This window comes from Babylonia areolata, chromosome 21, assembly GCF_041734735.1.
Source record: "Babylonia areolata isolate BAREFJ2019XMU chromosome 21, ASM4173473v1, whole genome shotgun sequence".
NCBI lineage: Eukaryota > Metazoa > Mollusca > Gastropoda > Neogastropoda > Buccinidae > Babylonia > Babylonia areolata.
The window spans coordinates 27558802-27580076 of NC_134896.1; the positions used below are offsets into that span (position 1 = coordinate 27558802).

Genomic DNA, 21275 nt, shown 5'->3' on the forward strand with positions numbered 1-21275 from the left:
TTATTTTCACTGTGAAGTTTTCTTTTGGTGAGAATCTGTTATTTCATCAGAAATTTTAAACATAATCTGTTTCTTCTTAAGTTCATTGTGAATTTTAAGGGAATCTGTTTTATTTCACCATGAACTTAAAAGGGGGATGTTTTCTTTCATTATGAATTTTACTTTGTCACATCACTTTAAAGGGAATCTTTCTTCCATTTTATTTTGAAGTTTAAAAGGAATTGCCTTGTTCATTGTTAAACATTTGTTGTGTTAGATCTTTGATGGTGTATGTGTGTTGTTAGGCATTTGATACTATATGCCTGTGTTGTTTAGATCTTGTATGCTGTATGCGTGTTGTTAGGCATTTGATACTGTATATGTGTGTGCTGATAGATCTTGTATGCTGTATGCGTGTTGTTAGGCCTTTGATACTATATATGTGTGTGTTGTTAGATCTTTGATGCTGTATGTGTGGTGTTGGGCATTTTCCGCTATTTGTGTAAGTTGTTAAATCTTTGGTGCTGTATGTCTGGTGTTAGGCCTTTGTTACTGTATGATTTTGTTGTTAGGTCTTTGACATTGCATGTGTGGTGTTTGGCCTGTGATGCTATTTGTGGGTGTTGTTAAATCTTAGATGCTGAATATATGTTCTGTTAGGGATTTGTTGCTGTATATGTGTGTCGTTTGGCCTTTGAAGCTGTATATGTGTGTTGTTGAGCGTTTGATGCTGAAAATGTGTGTGTTGTTAGGCCTTTGATGCTGTATGTGTATGTTGTTATGTGTTTCATGGTCTGTGTGTGTTGTCAAGAGATTGACGCTGTATGTATGTTGTTAGGCTTTGATGCTGTGTATAAGTGTTGTTTGTCCATTGATGTTGTATATGTGTGTTGTAAGGCCTTTGACACTGTATGTTTGTGTTGTGAGGCTTTTGCTGTATATTTATGTGTTGTTTGGCATTAGATGCTGTATGTGTGTGTTATAAAGCCTTTTATGCGGTGTGTTTGTGCATTTTTACTAATGTTAGGTGTTTGATGCTGTGTGTAAGTGTTGTTTTTTGTCTTTTGATGTTTTATATGTGTCTCGTTTGGCATTTGATGCTGAAAATGTGTGTGTTGTTAGGGGTTTGATTGTGTATGTGTGTGTTGTTAGGTCTTTGACACTGCATGTGTGTTGTCAGGCATTTGACGCAGCAGCCACATTGGGCATCCCCAAGGTGATCGAGCCGTCAGACATGGTGATGCTAGCGGTGCCGGACAAGCTGTGCGTTATGACCTACCTGCATCAGCTGCGCTCCTACTTCACCGGCCAGGCCCTGGAGGTCATCCAGATCGGCACCAACTCCAGCGAGAGCACCTACACCCTGGGGGAACGCGATGTGGACGATGAGAAGCGGGTCTCCGAGGAGATGTACGGGCGGAAGGAGAAAGCCCCGAGTCCTCCCAACCTGCGAAAGATTTTGGTTCCGGGCCTGTCCTCCCCGTCCAGTGAAGCGAGCAGTGATAACGGGCAGAGTGCAAAGATGTCAGATCGGGAAAGCTCACCGGTAAGTGTGCCCGCCGATGTGGAGCAGGAAATCCAGTCAGCAAAGGCGGTAGCCACGTCAACACCATTGAAAGGGATAGTGTCTGAAACAGACACTCCTGAACCTCAGGCAGAACCTGTGGTTGTGTCTGAACCAAATGCAGAACCATCACTTGAATCTGAACCAAAAACAGATACTTTACCTGTTTCCACACCAGAAGCGGAATCCGTGTCTGTGTCCAAACAGAAACCAGATTCTTCGGCTGTTTCCAAACCGCTGACCCAAAACCAGTCAGCAGACTCTGTGAGTCAGCCGTCACCACCACCAGCAACAACCACCAACAAGAAACGTAGAGCTCCAAAACCACCCCCACAACAGCAGCCAGGGGCAGAGGGAGAAAAGCCCAAACTGATGACACGCAAACAGCTGATGAATCCTTTTGATTCTGATGATGACGATGATGCAAATGCGAAAGTTGAGGAGGCCAGATCAACTAGTCAACCAGCAGCTTCGGCTGAGAGGTGTGTGTTTGCAGTTTTATGCTACTAATACAGTACAACAGCTATGGCAGCAGTATAAGAAAACATATACATTTGCTTGCAAACATATGTGCGGGACACACAAACACACACACACATACACAAACACACACAATACACACACACACACACACACAATACACACACACACACACATATATATAAAAGTATATATAAATATTATATATATATATATATATATATATATATATATATATATATATATATATATATATATATAAAGAGAGAGAATAGCCACTTGCAAACTTCATGTAGTCATGTAGAGGTGCAGAAAAATGTGCAGTATTGTACAAAACCTGTGTGAAATAAAAGAGGAGTATAATTTCTTGACAGATGTGTTAGATACAATAATTTTGTTGTTGTTGATCAGTATGAAGTGTGAACTAACAAACTTTGGTTATAGTCTAGGCATATTTCAGTTTCATCTTGAAGGAGGTGTCAAAGTGTGTGATTTGTATACACTACACCACATCTGCTTTTAAAAAAAAAGAAAAAAGAGCTGGGTTGGGATGTGGGGGGAGGGAGGGGGGTGGGGGGATTCTTGATCTATGCATTGACACAACGCTCTGGTTAGCCTCGTCAGGGCTTGATAGCCCATCAAATGTTGATATGTGGTGTGTTGGATCCCTTCACTGAACATTTTGCTTCTGGCGTTTGGTGATGTTTAATTAAGAAGAATACATTATTAAATCCAGAAGACTGTTATTTTATCACCAGTGATCACAGTAATCATTGTGTGTGATATGTTCCAGGTCACCAATGAAAGCTGCATCTCCAGTTAAAGATGTGAGTTAACAGGACATGTGGGGGATGGGAGGTGTGTGTGTGTGTGTGTGTGTGTGTGTGTGTGATTGTGTAGGGAGGTGTGTATGTGTGTGTGGGTGTGTGGTGACTGATTACATGAGAACACTCTTTTGGTCTAACCATTTATGTTCTCTCCTTCACTCAGGTGAAATGTCACTCCTTGATCCAGAATGTCACTATCAAGTTGGGAAATAGTCATGAACAGTATTTCTTTCACAATGCAAAGATGATATAGCAAGAAGTTTTTTTGCTGTCATCCCTCATGGAAGGTCATGGTCATGGCTTGTGTGTATATACTGTACATGTGTATTGAATTTATGTGTGTGAATTTGTGTGTGTTTGTGTGTGAGCATGCATGCGCGCTTGTATGCATGAATACATACTGTAAAGTTTGGTCTATAAACCACAACTTTATCTCCCAGCTTCAACCTCTGCGGCTTATACAATGATGCGGCTTATTTGAGGATTTTAATGATCCCAGGAGTGTCACGTTCCATTCTAAGCTTCCCTTCCAGTTCAGCTCACCGAAATCATGATTTCTGTCCATTGCTGTTCACGATTTAAAAATCAAATCTGCACACATTAAAGCCTTGAGATCAGCATTCAGGTTTACTCTTCTCAAGCGCACACCCACATCATGCTGAAAACGCAATGAAATGCCTATGATGCAGCCTTCAAATTGAAGGCAGTCGACCTAGCAGACGACAGTGCAAGCGATGAACCAGCAGCAACCTCCACCTTGTGTTCATGTTCATTTTCAGTTTCAGTATCAGTAGCTCAAGGAGGCGTCACTGCATTTGGACAAATCCATATACGCTATACCACATCAGCCAAGCAGATGCCTGACCAGCAGCGTAACCCAACGTTCATGTTCATCAAGTGAAAGTGAGGCTGAAGTCAGTGACAAGATAGCGGAGAAAGCTGCGCTGGTTCTCTTCAACTCGGACACTGAAGACGAAGATTTCAGTGGATTCAGTGAGCAGGACGACGTTGAATAAATTTAACTATCCCTAAATTATGGATCTTATTTTCGTTGTGTTTATTTTTTGTGTGTGTGTGTGGCACTAGCAGTATTTTCGCTTGCTTTTCTTTGTGTTGTTTCCGCTTGTGTTTATTTCATAACCTAAAGTATTGACAGCTTTTTTGTAGTATCGGTATGTGTTCCAGTACCGGTAATAAGTGCGGCTTATAAGCCAGTGTGGTTTATGTGTGTATGAAGTTAAATTTTTTCAAAATTTAGTGGGTGTGGCCTTATATACCAGTGCACTCAATAGACCGAACTTTACGGTACGTGTTCTTTCAGTATGATAAACAAGAACTGTAACCATGACCATGTTGGCTTATGTCAGGCTATCAATCCTCTTTCCCGACATGATGAGCTGAAAGAACGAGCGAAACAGTTGCTGGAGAGAGCACGGAACGAAACGCAAGCTGGACGCAGCCCTGTTACCTCCCCTGTATTAGAATCCCAGTCTGCAAAGAGCGCTTCAGCCACTGCCATTGATACCAAGGTGCTGTTGATGCTTGTTATTTTGTGTGCTGTAGCTTATCTCTATCAGATTACCATTTTACGTGCTGTGGCTTATCTTATTAAATCCAAAAATATAAAGCATTGTTTACTTGTCTGTTTATCGCAAGTTATGTTGATTAGCAGATAACAGCTAAAGGCATCAAAAGCTTTCATTTTGATAGGTGATAGGTGACTTCAAAATAAAGAAAGTGTGCCTGAGCTACTTTTCTTTTTCTTCAATCTGTCCTGTCACACAGCTGTATCACTGTTCAGCCTCTATTGTATTGGCCTGTATTGCATTGTGTCATGGTTTTGGTCAGACTTGAGATGAATCTATTTATGGTATTTTTTTTATGTAAAATGTGTGAAATTGTTCAGTTTGGAAACTTTGGCCTTTGGAAGTTACAGGACATGTGTGATAGGGATTCGAGCGTTGCACTCTTGTCTCCAGGAGGAAGAGAGGCAGAAGAAGCTGAGGGAGAGAGCAAGAGCACTGCTGGCAGAGGCTCGAACCTCGCAGGACACACCTGAGACAGCGGAAGCGACAGACCAGCAAAGCCAGGATTCTTCCAGGTCCGCGTCTTTGGAGCCAGGTAGGCAGGAGAGCTGTGGATTGAAGCTGTTCACTTGGGTGAAAGCTAACTTATTATTTTGTTGTGTGTGTGTGTGTGTGTGTACACATTTATATGTATGCATGTTGTGTGTGTGTGTGTATGTGTGTGTGTGTGTGTGTGTGTGTGTGTGTGAATGCATATGCAAGCATGCACATGTGCATGATATGTGTGTGCATGTTGATGTGTTCATCCAGATGCTTGGGATATTTCAGTCATGCACTTTTTTTTACAGGCAATTGCTCCTGCTTGTGTTTGATTTAGTTTAATTTGTGTGCTAACAGTTTACTGTTTTACACTTTTTAGGGGAAGTTTGAGTGGAGTTGTGAAATTTATTTTGCATCTGACAGGTCGTCATTGTTTCTTGGTCAGATTCTTGCATATTTTGATTGCAGCGTGCTTCTTTTTTTTTCTTTTCTTTTTTTCCCTCCTACTTTTTATTGCAAAGAATTTTATTTTTTGTTTGAATTATTTCCCATTGCAGTAAAAAGTCGAGAAAAAACAACCACAGAAAAACACACTCTTCTAATACAAACTGAATTGATGTTGTGTTGTCATTATGGCACATGTTTTGTTTTATGTTTAGGTTTACGTGTAGCAGAAAACTCTCATTTTTTTTTTCATTGCCTTTTTGTTTTGTTTTTCTTTGTGTGTTTGCATTTGTGTGTCAGTTCTGTCTGTCTTGTTTACTGCATTAGAAATGTAATTGTGTTTTCATTCATTTTTGTTGAAGACTCATCATCAGTGGTAGTGTTGGAAATGTCATGGATCAGATCATAGCGTATACCAGCCACAGCCACATATGTTGATGAAATATGGACTTCATGCTTCACCTTTTTTTGCAACTTTACACACTACTCCTCTTTATTAAGCTGTTCGTTATTTCACTTGCTTATTTATGTTTCATTGGTTTTGTTGGGAAGATGTTCAAGGCTGTGAATGCTGCTAGAAAAAAGTGTATCAGCTTGTACTTTTATGTCAAAGTAGTCAGCAGTGAAGAAATTTTATATGGCATGTGATCATATGTTTCTGTTGAGTGAATCCAAAGGTATGTTCAAAGAAAAAAGCAAAAAGTGTATTTGTGGATGAGTGGGCAGGGGTGAGGGGGCATGGGGGGAGGTGATGGGGTGGGGAGGTGGGGGGGGGGGGGGGGACAACAAAATAATGCAATTGGTCTCTGATTCTACTTTCCTGAAGTCCTTCAGGTTATATATTCAGTATATCTTAATAGGAATTGTCTCCGGGTGTCTTTCTTTACTGATATTTGGAAGGAATGATGTCCCCTGAGAGCAAAATCATAAAAGAGAAGGATAGCAAAATAAAACAAGAAGAAAAAAAACAACAACAAAAAAAAGGGATTGGTTGACAGGTGTGAAGAGAATCAGTTGTTTGCCTTAAGTATTTTTCAAACTGATATGTAAGTATTCATTCAAAGAGAAAATATAGCGCTCAGTTGTGCCACACCCACTTAAAGAGACAGTGCTGGTAATCTGGAATCTGTTGTCAATGCTTTTTCATGAATTCTGAGTGCTATTTTGGATTATTCTTGCAGTGTTCAAACTGGGATATCTGTAGAGCAGAAAACACAAATAAGTTTTGGAATGGTAAAGCATGTGTGGAACTTTGGATTCATGCGAGCAGGAACACAGATTATGTCTTGCTACATTGAAGTGTGTTTAGTGCTGTCCAATGATAACTGGTTGTTGTGTTGCCTTTGGTGTGTGTGTGTGTGTGTGCGTGCGAGCAGAATCACAGATCATAAGATGTGCTTTTTTCAAGTGTGTTGGTGTTGTCCAATGATAACTGGTTGGTGTGTGTGTGCACATTGGGTTGTCAAGCACTGGCTTTCAGAGCCTATCATCTGCGATGTGGGCTGCGTTTTCTCAGTGGTAGGTAACCATTGCATGTCCCTTCTTGGCTCTTGCCCCATGCAGAGGCACCACAATTGTCTCAGAAATGAAATAGATATGAAAGAAATGAGACTCAAGAATTTCAAGTACATATAGAAGGAAAGGAAGAAATTGCTTTGGAGAGTAAGGGCACATTTGTGTGCAGCACAGTAATAATCCCCAAAGATCTTTGAATTAAGAGCAAAGACGGAATAAAACCCAAACAAGAACAGAAAAAGCAGTTTCTCACAGATTTGACTTGTCTCCTAAATTTTCTCTCACTAAAAGAAACACCGATGAAAAAAATTTCGGAGGTGGTTGTCACATTATTTAAATAAACATCGATTCACCCACTTCCTGTCAAAAACCACATCCAGACATCTCCACTAAATGATGTGGTCATATTTTGATTTCAGTATGTTCTTTCCAGCCGATGCAGAGTATTACACTATGAAGCACAGTCATTTCCAGCTGATGGTTTGTTAGTTTGATTTCCTGTTGTTTGGATTTGTGTGGACAATTGTGGTGCCAAGGTTTTCATTCCTGTGGCTTGGGGTTGTGGTGGTGGTCACTGTGCCAGCCTCCTCATCGCCATGATGTATATGTGTGTATTTGTCACTCGTGCCTTTGTATATATATATTAGTAGTGATTTTGACACATGGTAGCAGATGAACTTAACGACTGCTGCTATTTTGACTACCATTTCTACTGCTGGTAACAAAAACTTCAAAACATCAATTATTTTCAGTGTCAGTAATCATCATTTGTGTTATTAGATATGTAATAATGTTATATACATTATTATGATTTATACTATGATAAAGTATAACAATCATGTAATATCATATAATGTAATGTAATGCATAACATATCAACAATAACACTAATCTGTAATCTTGTGTGCATAGATAGCAGTAACGATGACAAAATGACTTGCAGTTAATAGTGGTGATGCTGCTGCTGTTGATAACGTTGTTGACAAGTACAAGAATGAGGAGGGGCAAAAAGAAGAAGAGAAGGCAAAAAGCTCTTTTTTATGGGTAGGATGAGTACTCCAAAAATAGAATATTGTTTATTCAGTGTGTGGTATTGGGTTTTTCATTTTGTAAATTTGAATCCTTGTACTGTACAATTAATGCATTCACACAACTTTAAACTCTTGTTTTTACTTATTTGATGTATATGAAAATAAACTATGCTACTTAACCTACTGATTTTTTTTTAAATGTCGTTTTTTATGATATTTTTGCCAAGTAGAAAAAAAAATTGTTTAAAGAAAGTTAATGCCAGAAGGTAGCAAATTGTTTCTATGGTTTCTTTTAGAACGTAATGTGTTTGATCTCTGAAAATTATTTTCAGATAATAAATTGGCAGAAAACGAATTGTGTAAATAGGAACTGTTCATTTACTGGTTGCTCTCTCTCTCTCTCTCTCTCTCTATATATATATATATATGAAAAGAACATTTCCTGGTCACACCATATTCAGTAAATAATAAAGTTCACAGACTGGCTGCATCAAATTTTTGACATTGGCTCACATTAATGTTCCAGTTCTCAGTTTTTGTTGTTGATTTTCTTCATTCTTTCTGTCAAATATCCATTTTCAGCATTCACACTGGATGTATTTCTTCCATGTTTATGTATATTGTATACATACACACTTAATGCTGTGTATTACACCAGCAGTTTTGACAGAATAAAATTGTATTCATTTATTTTGTATCATTATTTACGTTATGTATGTTGTACTAGCAGTGAACGGTTCACTCTACATCAAACAAAACAAAATATAAGTAACACCATCAGCAGCCATGTTAACAGCAACTAACTACAAACAGCAACAGAAAAAGTCAGAAATGACTAATTATTTTGTAGATTTTATTTTGCATTAAAATAACGTTGTACATATTAATAAACCTGTTGCACAGTTTGTTACCATGAGGTAGTCTAAATACTATTTAACTGACAGCAGAACATCATAAAGTAAACATTTAACATCTAACATTTCAGAATTAACAGTTTAAATAATCACTACGTTTTTGTGTGAACACTTGCTGAAAATGGTAAAGTGTGGAATTAATTTGTTGTTAGTGTCTTTTGTTTAAACAATATCAGATGTAGGAGAATGGAAATCCTTCAGTGTGTGTTGAATCCATAGTATGATTGTCAGTTGTGTTTGACTATAACCATCAGAACAGCAGAGGTGACAACTGCTGTTGCGACTATCTGGGCTAGAATTTGAATATAGTGGAGAGTGTCTTGCCCGAGTTACATCCCCACTCTCTTGGCCAAGAGGGCTTCAAGACAGTTGGTGCTTGGATGGTCCTCAAGGCTACAGCACTAACAGCCAGTGCAATCTTTCCTCCTGGTTTGAGAGTTATAGTCCTTCACAAAAGACTGAGCTTTAAATGAAATACCATTGCAATGGAGAAACCATTGATATACAGCTCTCACTTTGCTGTTGGCTCCCATACCCTTTTGTTGAGTCCCCTTCACACCAGTTGCTGATGCTTGTGTGTTTCCCTGTGACACCAGATGTGGTTGTCGATGGAGTTTGTGTTCACAAAGCAGATTGTGGACGCCGAGTAGAGGAGAGTAAATTGGACTGAGAGGGAGGTGGTAGTGGGTAAAGAGGGAGAGAATGAAACAAATTTTGACAGAGAGAGAGAGAGAGAGAGAGAGGGGAGGGTGGTGGGGGGTGGGGGGTTGACAGATACAAAGAATTATGTTTTCACACTCACACACCAAAAAACAAAACAAAACAAAAGACAACAACAAAAACAACTCCACACTCACACACACACACACACACACACACACATGTACACATACATGTTCACACAAACATACATATAAGGGAAGTGTACACATATTTTGTACTTATGAACGAACATCATATAACTGATTATGAGAAAATATTTTTTTCAAAGAAGAATACTTGTGTATGAGAGATGCATAATTTTGTTCATGCTGGTAACATTTATGTAATATTTATGCACAATTGTCAGATATTGAATTCATGCATTGCTGTCAAATGTGTTAGTTACTTTGCTTTATACTTTCAGAGACAGATGAAGGCGAAAGGAAAAGGACACTTGTGTATCTTGATTATTTGTAGTTGTTAATTTGATGTTCCTCACATGTTTAGTAGATTGTAAAGGTTCAGAAAGATTGGGTTAATATGTTACTTTTAAGTGGAGGAAGGCACACTGTTTCACAGACAGAAAGGCAGACATATAACCAAATGCATGCATGCATACACACACACACACACACACACACACACACACACACACACACACATTTTCTCTTTCTCTCTTTTGATCTCTCTCTCTTTATCTCTCTTTAATCACTCTCTCTCTCTCTTGCTAATTTCTGCATATGCACACACACACACACACACGCACACACGCACACACAACACATGCACCCCCCCACCCACCCACCCTCCCCTGTACCCTCCCCTCTCCACCCCCACACACATGCACTTACCCTTACCCCCACAACAGAGCGGTGGAGATGAGAGGGGAAGAGAAAAAGATGACTGCAGTCACTAACAGTGTGTGTGGTGGTTGTCTGACAGAGCTTCAGACGAACGGGGCCGTGGCTGACAGTGGACAGGCTGAGGTTAAGCTGAAGCGACTGTCACTGGTCAAACCAAAGATACCAACGCTGGGGTCCCCTGCTGTCATTGACACCACCATAGAAGTGGAAAGGGTCAGTTTAATAATAATAAAAACAACAACAACAACAACAGAAAAAACAAGAAAAAACCCCCAACTCATTTGCATGTTTTGATTCATACACATTTGCCTATATGAAGGTATGCACATACCCACACGCTTGCACATGCAGATGCTCATGAGAGTTTACACACACACACACAGAGACACACACACACACACACACAGACACACACACACACACACACACACACACACACATGCCATGCAAAACACATATACATACGTACACACACATGAATATTCACATGTACATGGACACATTCTTCAAATATCTGTATCAGAGAGAATAAAGAATGCAAAAAACAACCACCAAAAAAAAAGAATGCATACATATATGCACATGCATGTGCAGACCATCTCCCCCCATCACAGTGATAAAATGAATATAAATCAGTTTTATTTCAGAACACCCCAGTGTAATGTGTAAGTTGATAAACAACAACTGACTTACATGATGCAAAAACGAAGAGAACAACATCAGATGCGTCATGCACTGGTCAAAGGGAGACAATTCTGATTCGCCCACATCTCCTGGAATAGTTGCTGCTAACGGTTTTAACAGGTGATGAATAAACGAAAGAATGAATAAAAAGATAAATGAAACTCCAAATAAACTTCAGGTAGATTGTGCAGAGATGTTTTGTTTATTTGTACAGCTTAAAAAAAAGAAGATCCATTTTGCATCCTTACATGATCGGACGTAATGTAATCCGCTTGATTTGATTTGATTTGTGTTTTGCAGGAACAAGGAGTGGAAAGGACTTCACTCGTGGAATCACAAGGTATACTCCTTTAACCCCATAGTCATGCATATATCTATCATGAAAAGGCGGGGGTGGGGGGGGTGGGGGTGGGGACAACAAAGGAGAAAAACACTGTAATTGAAAACAAAAACAAATTATTTAGGATTCTGTACTCAACAGTGAATGTGAATAAAGGATTCCTTTGCTTGTGAATCAGTAATAAAAAAGAATATTACAGTTTGGATTTTTTTTCTTTTTTTGTTTTGCTTTGTTAATTGTTTTGTTGAATGTTTATTCATTTGTTTGTTCAGTGGTAGCCTTAATCTAAAGACAACGTTTGTTTTAACAGAAAGTCATATATGAGGAAATAGAGTGAAAAAGAAATGTTTGTCCAAAATTACAAAAAAACAAAAAACGAAACAAACAACAACAAAAACAGTCAAACAATCTTTGGACTCTGTTCAAGAATGGATCGCCTTGTTTATAAAGCAAATTGTGGAATACAACAAAAGTTATATATTGTGTTTATTGTGTTGTCCTTTTAATTACAAATGTTCAAGAGAGGAAAACATATTTGATGACTTGAAGATTTTGAGAGTTTCAACAAATGAGGAATTGGAATGTGAGATAAGCATATTTCAGAGAGATATTCTGTTTTGGATGCAATTCAACCCCACAATAATACAGCACATTTAAATCAGCCTGATCTTGGAATTGTTTCTCTTCCTCTTCTTTCTTTTGAAAAAAAAATTTTTTAATTGTTTTTAAGTAATGCGTGTGAGCTGTGTAACATTTAAAAAAAAAAGATGTTTTAAAACATGGATATAATGCAACTTAAAATAAATGGACACACATACATTCATGTGTACACTTCCATTTACACATTCAGCACAGCAAAGCACAGCAAAGCATATATAGCAAAGTAGAAGACATCTATTTACATACAACACATCACATTAAATGACATCACATATCACACATCACGCACCACATCACACCACATCATATCTCATCACATCACCACATCAGGTTACATCACGTCACATCACATCACACTCCATGAAAAAAAAGCCTACCTCAAGCTCCTCATTGAACATCTATATTAGTGAATGTAGAAGATGAGGGCACAACTCAGCTCATAATACCTGCTTGCGCTTGAGAGGGAAACGATTGCAATTATTTATCGAGGTAAAACTGTACACAGCTAGGTAGCACTGCCACCAACATATGTACTGTGATGTTAACATCAGAAGACACAAAAATCACAAGCAGCAAAATGTATCTACTTGCAGGAGGTAGGGAAGACGGTTTGGGTAGTGACGGAGAAGAGGAGGAAGAACCAGACGATCTGGATCTGTACTTGGGGCTCAACACGGATGAGGTGGGTTTCTTCTTTTGCTGTGATGCTTTTTAAATTTTTTTTCTCGTTTGTTATTTTTTGTTTCATTTTTATGATGTGACTGTGCAGGAATATGATTATGATTCTCAGTAATTATTGTGTTTTTATAGAGCTAATTTTGTGTCATGAATGTGTGTGTGCATGTGTATGTGTGTTTGTGTATGCATGTGTGTGTGTGTGTGTGTGTGTGTGTGTGTGTGTGTGTGTGTGTGTGTGTGTGTTTTTCTGTGTTTTATCATGTATTGTAATCAGTGCAGTATGTGTTTTTACCTCAGACTCAGGATATAGAGAAAAAGATATGAACCATCAGCACAAGTAGCAGATAAGTAAGTGGGGGATTGACATATATTTGTGAATAGAAAGCCAGATACTCATGAATAATATACCACAATATTCAAACAAAAATTTAAAAAAAAGCAAGAAAATGTTTTCTGACTGACAGTCAGTTACAAATTCCCATTAATGTAAGCAATAAGTTCTGCTTTCTTTATTAAAAAAAAATTGATAATTTTGTACAAACAGTTGTGTTGTTGAAAAAATAACCAAACTGATTGTACAGCATGCTGTTGCAGTTTCAGTTTCAATTTCATTTTTGTTAAGGAGGCGTCATAGCCTTCTGACAAATCCATACATGCTACACTGGTAATGGTGAGTTTGATGACGTATTGGCAATCTGTCCTTAAGGTCAAGTTGTTTGTGGCTGTGGTCTTTATGCTGCACCACATCTGCTGAGAAGATGACTGACCAGCACTTAGGCCTTCAGGGAAAAAACCCAAAACTGAAATGATTATTGAAAAAATGATAAATGATAATAAATAAATGAATAAATAATAATAAAAATGACAATACTACTACTACTACTAAAAAGGTGCTGCTGCAATTATCACAAACAAGTTACCCATTGTCTCAGTCTTTTCAGACGATTCAAGTTAAGCAGAGAAAGTGGAAAGGGCAGAGTAAAATAGCTTGATCCAGAGGAAGACTGACCTAAATCAGACAGAAGAAGAGCAAGACACAGCCTTTGCAGGCAATGGATAGTTTCTACACAGTTGGCAGGGAGGAAGGGCTGGCCTGTTCAAGGGAGACAATCGCCATCACTCACTTTGTTTACAAAACACCCTGTTTATCTCCCTTGTGTCATGGACTTCGGCTTTATTTATTTATTCATTTGAGAAAAAAAAAAAATTCTTGCCCTTTAAAAAGATTCCTTCAACAGCACCTTTTACAGAAAGTGAAGGACAGCAGTTCGTGTATTTCCCAGCCACATTCAAGTTTTGTTTTCTTGTTTTGTCGTAATGAGAAATTATTTATCATAGAAGGCCTTGCTATTGCTGAAATTAATGGGATTTTGTCATTTTCAACCTCCTCTCTATATGTCTGTGTTTATATACTATGTATGTCTGTCTGCTTGTCAGTCTGTCTGTCTCATTTCTTTTCATGCATGCCTTGTCCATTGTTCAATCTTCTGTCTCTTCGAAGGTCTGCGTTTTGCCTCAGTCTCTTATTACAAAGTACCTTTCAGAGGGTTTATTTTTATTGGCTTTTTCTGTCCTATATTTTCTTTTCTTACATCATGATTCTTGTTTTAAGTTTACATTATAGTCTCAGATTTTTGCTAAATCTTTTTCTTCCATCGCTTTATTTTGTTTGTATACATAGATTGTACATTTTATGTTATTTGTACATGTATACATTTTGCATATCTGTTGAATATAGTCTTCTTGTCCCTGGTGTCTTTATATCTATGTTTTTTTTCTATTATCTACTTGCATGATATTATTGGTTCTACAGAATAATGTTGAGGGCGTTCGTATGGTGGTATGTACGGTGATACAGATTTTGCGCTTGTTTGCCTTGTGTGGCTTTAAACTGAGTGAGCACAGTGTACCAACTTTGTTCTGGACAAAATATGGATTTCAGATTTTTTGTTTGTTTGTAGATATTGATTGTGGTGGAGAAAGTTGGTTGTTGTCATGATATACTAAGGAGGGAAAAGGTGATGGAAGAATGGGAGGATGAAGAGGAGGGTGTGTGTGTGTGTGTTGTGTTGTGTGTGTGTTGGAGGTGGGGGGTTGAATATGGGGTGGGTGATTGAATCTTACTTTCCACACTGTTTAATCATTCCTTTTCACAGGATTTTTTTCTCCTTTTTTTTCCCCTATATTTTGTGGCACCTTTGGAAGTATGGTGTTGAATCAACTGGTACCTGATACTTAGCTCACGCCCACCTCCTGTCCCTCTCACCTCCTTCCTTCCTTCCCACCTATGTAGTGAAATTCAAGTATGCCTTTTTCGTGTGATGAAATTGAAAATAATATTATGCCTTTTTCAAGTGATGAAATTGAAAATGTATGCCTTTTTCACAAGTACTGATTTACCTCCCCTTCCCTCCATTCCTGTCACACTGCCTCCCACTGTCTTCACCCCCGTCTCCATCCCATCCTTTCAGCTCCACACTGTTTCTGTGGTGAAATGTATGGAGAGGTTCGTGAGGGTCTCTTTTCTTTCTCCTTAGATCTGCATGTTCACAAACACACACACACACACACACACACGCACACACACACAGACACACACACACACACACACATGGGGAAGAAGGTAGGGTGGAAAAAAGAGACATATTTTATCCATTCATTTGTTTATATATCTATCAATTCATTTATGTATTTATTTACTTACTGATTTATTTATTTGTTGTTTTTTAAGGCCTATAACAAAGGTCAGTATTTGACAAAAAGAGACAGATAGCCATCACAGTGTACTTTGTCCTGTACCTGAGTTAGATGCTGTCACCCTTTTATTCACATAAACCAGATCGAAATTCTTTCTCACCCCACACCCCACACCTGCCCTCTCCAGACACATGCGCACATCTTCCCCCATTTCTCAGATTAACATATTGTGTAAATGTAGAGCTACAGTCAGCCCTTCTCTCCAGCCACATGCACACATCTCTCCTCTTCTCTCGGGTTGATAAATCATATAAATGCAGAGCTATAGTCAGCATTGTGCTCACTCTGACCTTCAAGACGTACCAGTTCACTGCCTCACAATCTCTGCTTTCTGAATGGCTGAAGGCTGCCGACGTGTGAAACCTGTTGAAAACCAACTGATGGCACTAAATCAGCCAGCATCCAGTTTCCTGTCAAGGAAAACACTAATGTTCTGATGCACTGTGGGAACCTTCCTTTCTGTGCATGACTCTGAAGTTTCTTGTCTTTTCAACTGATGTACAGCAAAGGTGGATTGTGTAGAGTGATGTATGTGGGATTGTGTAGACTGAAGAATGTACATAAGAGCATGTGCACTTAAATGCATGTGTGTGCATGCTTATAGAATTGTACATGTGCAAGAATGCACACACACACACACATAAACACACACACACTTGTGGTTGCAGATTTAATCTCAGATGATTGTAACATTCCTGGAAAATACGGCTAAGAATTACAAAAATTTGTTTTGAATATACACACACACACACACACTGTCTCTCTCTTTTTCTTTTTCTCTCCCTATCTCTCTCTGCCACTCAAAAAAACAACAACAACAACAATTGAGCATTCCTGGTAAAATTATCTTTTTCTTTCAAACAAATGGAGAATATTTGATTGAGAGCTAATCTATAACGTATACAAAAATACTGGCTTGCAAGCACCAAAAATGTGTATTGCTGTAAATGTGAGCATGATTTTTGTGTGAAAAAGGCTAGCTGTAGCCAGTGTAGGCAAGTGAGTTTCTCTCTCTCTGTTTCTGGTCTTGCTTTCTTTCCATGTTCTCAGTTAAAGGTCCCCTTCTTTCTTTCTCTTCTCCCACCCCTCTTCTCTTTCTCTCTCCTCACCCTCTCTGTGTGTGCATCCTTGTGTCTCAGCCTTGATGAATATGATCAGCAATTTGTCAGTGATTTCATCAGTACTTCATCTTCTGAAGCGGACAAACGTGACAGACTTCTGCATGCTTTCTGTCTGATGCCTTGACAACGGGAGAATGGAAGTGCTCCATCGTGGTCCTTACCTAACCCCATTTTTGTGACACAAATGGCATTCTCATCTTCCAGTTATCCTTTAAAGAAAAGTACTGTTTTTTGCATGAAACATCTCTAAAGCACAAGAACATGTACTGATATAGATTGCTTCACCATTGTGTGATACACGAACATCATAGTGTGTCATACACAAAACCTGAGGTAAATTTTCCATTGAAATAAGTTGGCACATTTTAAAATGGGGAAGAGGGACAAGATGTATGTTTTAACATACAGGTGCATGCATACGAATGAGCATGTGTATTTGCACGGAAGTGAGGATGGGAAAGAGAGAGAGAGAGAGTGTGTGTGTGTGTGTGTGTGTGTGTGTATGTAAGTGAATGAAAGAGGTAAAACCATTCATGTGGATTTGCATGGAAGTATATAACGCATGAATGTGTGTGTGAGTGCATGGTAGGGCAGTGTTGCCCATATCATTTGTTGTGATGAATTGTATATTATTTTAAAGAATTTAGAGCCTAATGTCTCAGTTTTTCAAAAGTTGGGAAAGAAGCATAAAAAAACTGTACATATCCTGTTGTAAGTTTGATAGCTAATTTTTCAAGACTTGTGTGAAGAAGGAAAAGGGAAATGAGTGGTGTTTAGTTCTCCAGTGAGTGCTCTGCATAATTGTTCCTTCTAGGGAGATCAGTGTGTTTAGCACCATACATATGAATATTTTGTGTAAAGCATTATTAGTATGTCAAAGAATTCTAATATATCAGTGTTATAGCATGTTATATTGTTGTTGTTGCTGGTTGCTGGTTACGAAAAAGCAAAACAAAAAACACAAAAAAGTTTCGTAGCAGGCAGGTATATTCATGCCAGAACTGAACATGGCATGTTGTGGAAGGTGATTTATTTCATTTTTGCTGTGAGATTATTCATTTTGTATTCATTCATTGAGTAAAAGAAGATAGTGTATATATGTCATGAATTTGCTGAAAACTGATCTTAATCATGTCTAAATGTGTTGTCTAGTTGAATAATAAAAGAAAGAGTGTGGCCTGAAACAGAAATTTTTGGGTCCAGGGGAAATAAGTCAGGCTGTTTGATCAATTTGAGTTGAATTGCCTCCCTTATTCATTGACAGTTTCAGTTTCAGTAGCTCAAGGAGGCGTCACTGCGTTCGGACAAATCCATATACGCTACACCACATCTGCCAAGCAGATGCCTGACCAGCAGCGTAACCCAACGCGCTTAGTCAGGCCTTGAGAAAACGTTGACAGACACACACACCCAGTGCTTTCGTGAAAGTATTTAAAAAAAAAAAAAAAAAAAAAAAAAAAAAATCTAAAACAATACACAGTGTTTTTTTTTTTTTTTTTTTTTTTAATTCAGATGAAAAAAAAAAAAAAAAAATCTCATACATATAATGGACACTTTTTTTTCATGAAGCAGAGTCATGTTCAGTATGACATTTTTTAGGTTAAGAAGACTAGGCAATGCCTAAAATCTTTATCCTTGAATAACAAAGCATTTGTGTCCCGAGTCATTAATTTAGAATAGGGTGAATGTATATTGTGCAGCATCCATTTTCATGTTTGACAAAAGTTGCTGTATTTGGAGTACTTGTGTCATCAGTGTATATGAAGTTGGTTTTCTTTTTCTTTTATTTAGACATGCTGTATTTTGAGTCATTGTATCATCAGTGTATAGTAAATTCATTTTTTGTTGTTGTTTTTAATAGTAATTCATGCATGTATTTGGAGTACACGTATTATCAGTGAACATTTAGTTGGTTTTCTTTTTCTGTATCATCAGTGTATGTTAAGTTAATTTAAAGACAAGCAAATAATTTAATCCAGAACAAAGCTAAAAAAAAACACAACAAAAAACAAAACAACAACAGCCAAAAAATGATGCAGTGCAGCACAATACAATCAAAACAATACAGATTTTACTATCCAGTGCAATGTAACACACACAAAGGATACAATAGAATATAATACAACACAATACAGTGCTATACAATACAGTACAATACAGTTTCACATTTTCTATGTCTTCAACACATCTACAGCCAGACTCACTGTGTAACAGTCTGTGTGACAACAGAGCACAGACATCTGTCAGCACCAGGTCGCCTTGAAGCCACCTGTCACAGGAGACCGCTGGAGTCAGGGCCTTTGCTCTTATCCAAGTGAAATTCCACTTGTCTTGTACCAGTGAACCATTAGAATTTTTTAGGCCTGAACATAATATCTCTGGTCAGGCACCTGCCTAGCAGATGTGGGATAGCATGATATATATGGATTTGTCCAATGCAGTGACACCTCCTTAACTCTTTCACTGCCAAGTTTCTTTGTGAAAAACACTTGCCAGAGCCAAATGTATTTTAGAAAGGATGCTATCGGTCACAGGCTTTGGGTTCCTGTCAAAACAACACAGTGGAGTTGTTCACTTCAAACTCAGCCAGGGGGCAAAGATTAGTCATTGTTCTGTTGGCAGGAAGCTGGCTGCAGCTGTCAAGCTTTGTTACAATGTGAAAAACGGTCTTATCAACATGACCCCTCAATGGTGACAAAAGTTGCCTTTGGCAGTGCACTCTCTAGTCAACTAAAGTCATCTATGGTGGTGAAAGAGTTAAGAAACTAAAACTGATACATTCCTACCACCATGTAATGTCCATGAAAAGTGGTGTGTTCAACAGCTGTGTGCGATGTTGATGTGCAGAACCTGCGCGACACAAACCAGTACGTGAAGAGTGAGCTGGACGCCCTGGAACATGAACAGCTGCAGATAGACAATGAGGCCGCCGAGCTGGAAACCAAACTGAGGCGTGTTATGAACAAAGGTGAGGCAATTGTTTAGTCTGTGTCATTCAGTCCATGTGATCTGAACTCTATTTAGTCTGTGTTGCTTGGTTTTTGTGATCTGTAAACTGTTTAAATGTGAAGTCTGTGTTTAGTCTGTTAAACTGTGAAGCAGTCGTGTGCAAACCAAATCGAGACGTGTCATGGACAAAGGTGAGGCAGTTGTTTATTTGTATCACTTGGTCCGTGTGATCTGAACTGTGAAGCAGTTGTGTAGTCTGTGTCTTTTGGTCCATGTGATCTGAACTTTGAAGCAGTTGTATAGTCTGTCTTTTGGCCCATGTGATCTGAACTGTGAAGCAGTTGTGTAATCTGAACTGTGAAGCAGTTGTGTGACTAGTCTGTCTTTTGGTCCATGTGATCTGAACTGTGAAGCAGTTGTTTCATCTGTATCACTTGGTCCATGTGATCTGAACTGTGCAGCATTTGTTTAGTCTGTGTCATTTGGTCCATCAGTTTGATCTTCCACACAAACTTGGAAAAAGGGGTGAGATTGGGAATTGAACCCAGACCGTTCACAGACACTTTATTGCTTTATTGGCAGATATGCATCTCAATTGACCATTGTGCATCTTGCAGGAAAGAACAAGCGGTTAGAAGAGCAGCTGATGCAGCAGTGGTTCTCTCTGGTGAACAAGAAGAACGCCCTCATTCGCCGCCAGATGCAGCTCAACATTCTGTGAGTACTCCTTGTTTCTCTCATCATCCTTTTTTATGTGTTGGTGGTGGAAGTGTTTGGTCATTTGTGAAGGTATGGTGCTGTCATGCTGGTGGATGTGTGTGTATGTGTGTGTGTGTCTGTAGAGACTTGGCTGAACCATGTCTATGTCTGGAAGAGTGTAGATTAGGACTCTTGTGTGGGAAGACAAGAGAGAGAGGGAGGAGGGGAGGGGTACAGGGGGGAGGAATGGGGCTGGGGGGGTGTGGGGGGTGGGGGAACGAAACAAAATTTTATTTCATGTGGTTAGTAGAGAAAGCACAACCGCTTTTTTACATGTAGTCCTCAGGGAAAAAACCCACCAACCTACCATTCAATCATGCATGCACACACACATGCACAAATGCACACACATTTGTGCGCAAACACACACACACACACACAAATGGAAAGGGGGGAAGGTGAATTGGTTTAAATGAAAGCTTGTACATAAACTATGTTTGTACAAAGAAGACTTGATTCTTGTTGGTAAATGTCTTGAGGAAACAACACAGAGAGAGGATGGAGAGAGAGAGAGGAATAGAAAATATAATGCACATCATTTTGATAGCATTCATTCAATCTTGGTTAATACATCTGATTACAAAAAAGGTATCAAACTTGAAAGATTCATGAAATGTTTGCAAAATTAATGTTTTGAAAGAGAGAGGGTGTGCATGTGAAAAGAGAATTTGAAGGATGTCCACAAGGTTTCAACTTAAACTGAGACAAGGGTAGTTGAACAAAAACAAAAATCTTGGAGAGAAAGATGTTTTGAGGTCTTTAATACTGTTTGCTGATACAAACAAGTCTGTCAAAGCAACAGCATCACTGAAAAATGGATATTCTGTTTGGTCATGGCTGTATGTTGTCACATCTGATTGAAATGGGTTTGGGGCCTACCTGAGCAAACTGCCATGGATAATGATGGATCTGCTATACCATCCTCTCACTATTATGTCATAG

The 21275-nt window shown here is 38.7% G+C and overlaps 1 protein-coding gene across 1 annotated transcript in view; it reads left to right on the top strand.

Moving 5' to 3' along the window:
- LOC143296042 (EH domain-binding protein 1-like) overlaps positions 1-21275 on the top strand; it is a 121122-nt gene that overhangs the window by 16636 nt on the left and 83211 nt on the right. The window contains exons 12-21 of the mRNA XM_076607788.1: positions 1160-2025; positions 2817-2850; positions 4218-4379; positions 4830-4971; positions 10465-10598; positions 11370-11409; positions 12663-12751; positions 14561-14587; positions 19473-19593; positions 20192-20291. Of these exons, the coding sequence (XP_076463903.1) occupies positions 1160-2025; positions 2817-2850; positions 4218-4379; positions 4830-4971; positions 10465-10598; positions 11370-11409; positions 12663-12751; positions 14561-14587; positions 19473-19593; positions 20192-20291 (1715 nt within the window). The remainder of the gene's footprint in view (positions 1-1159; positions 2026-2816; positions 2851-4217; positions 4380-4829; positions 4972-10464; positions 10599-11369; positions 11410-12662; positions 12752-14560; positions 14588-19472; positions 19594-20191; positions 20292-21275) is intronic.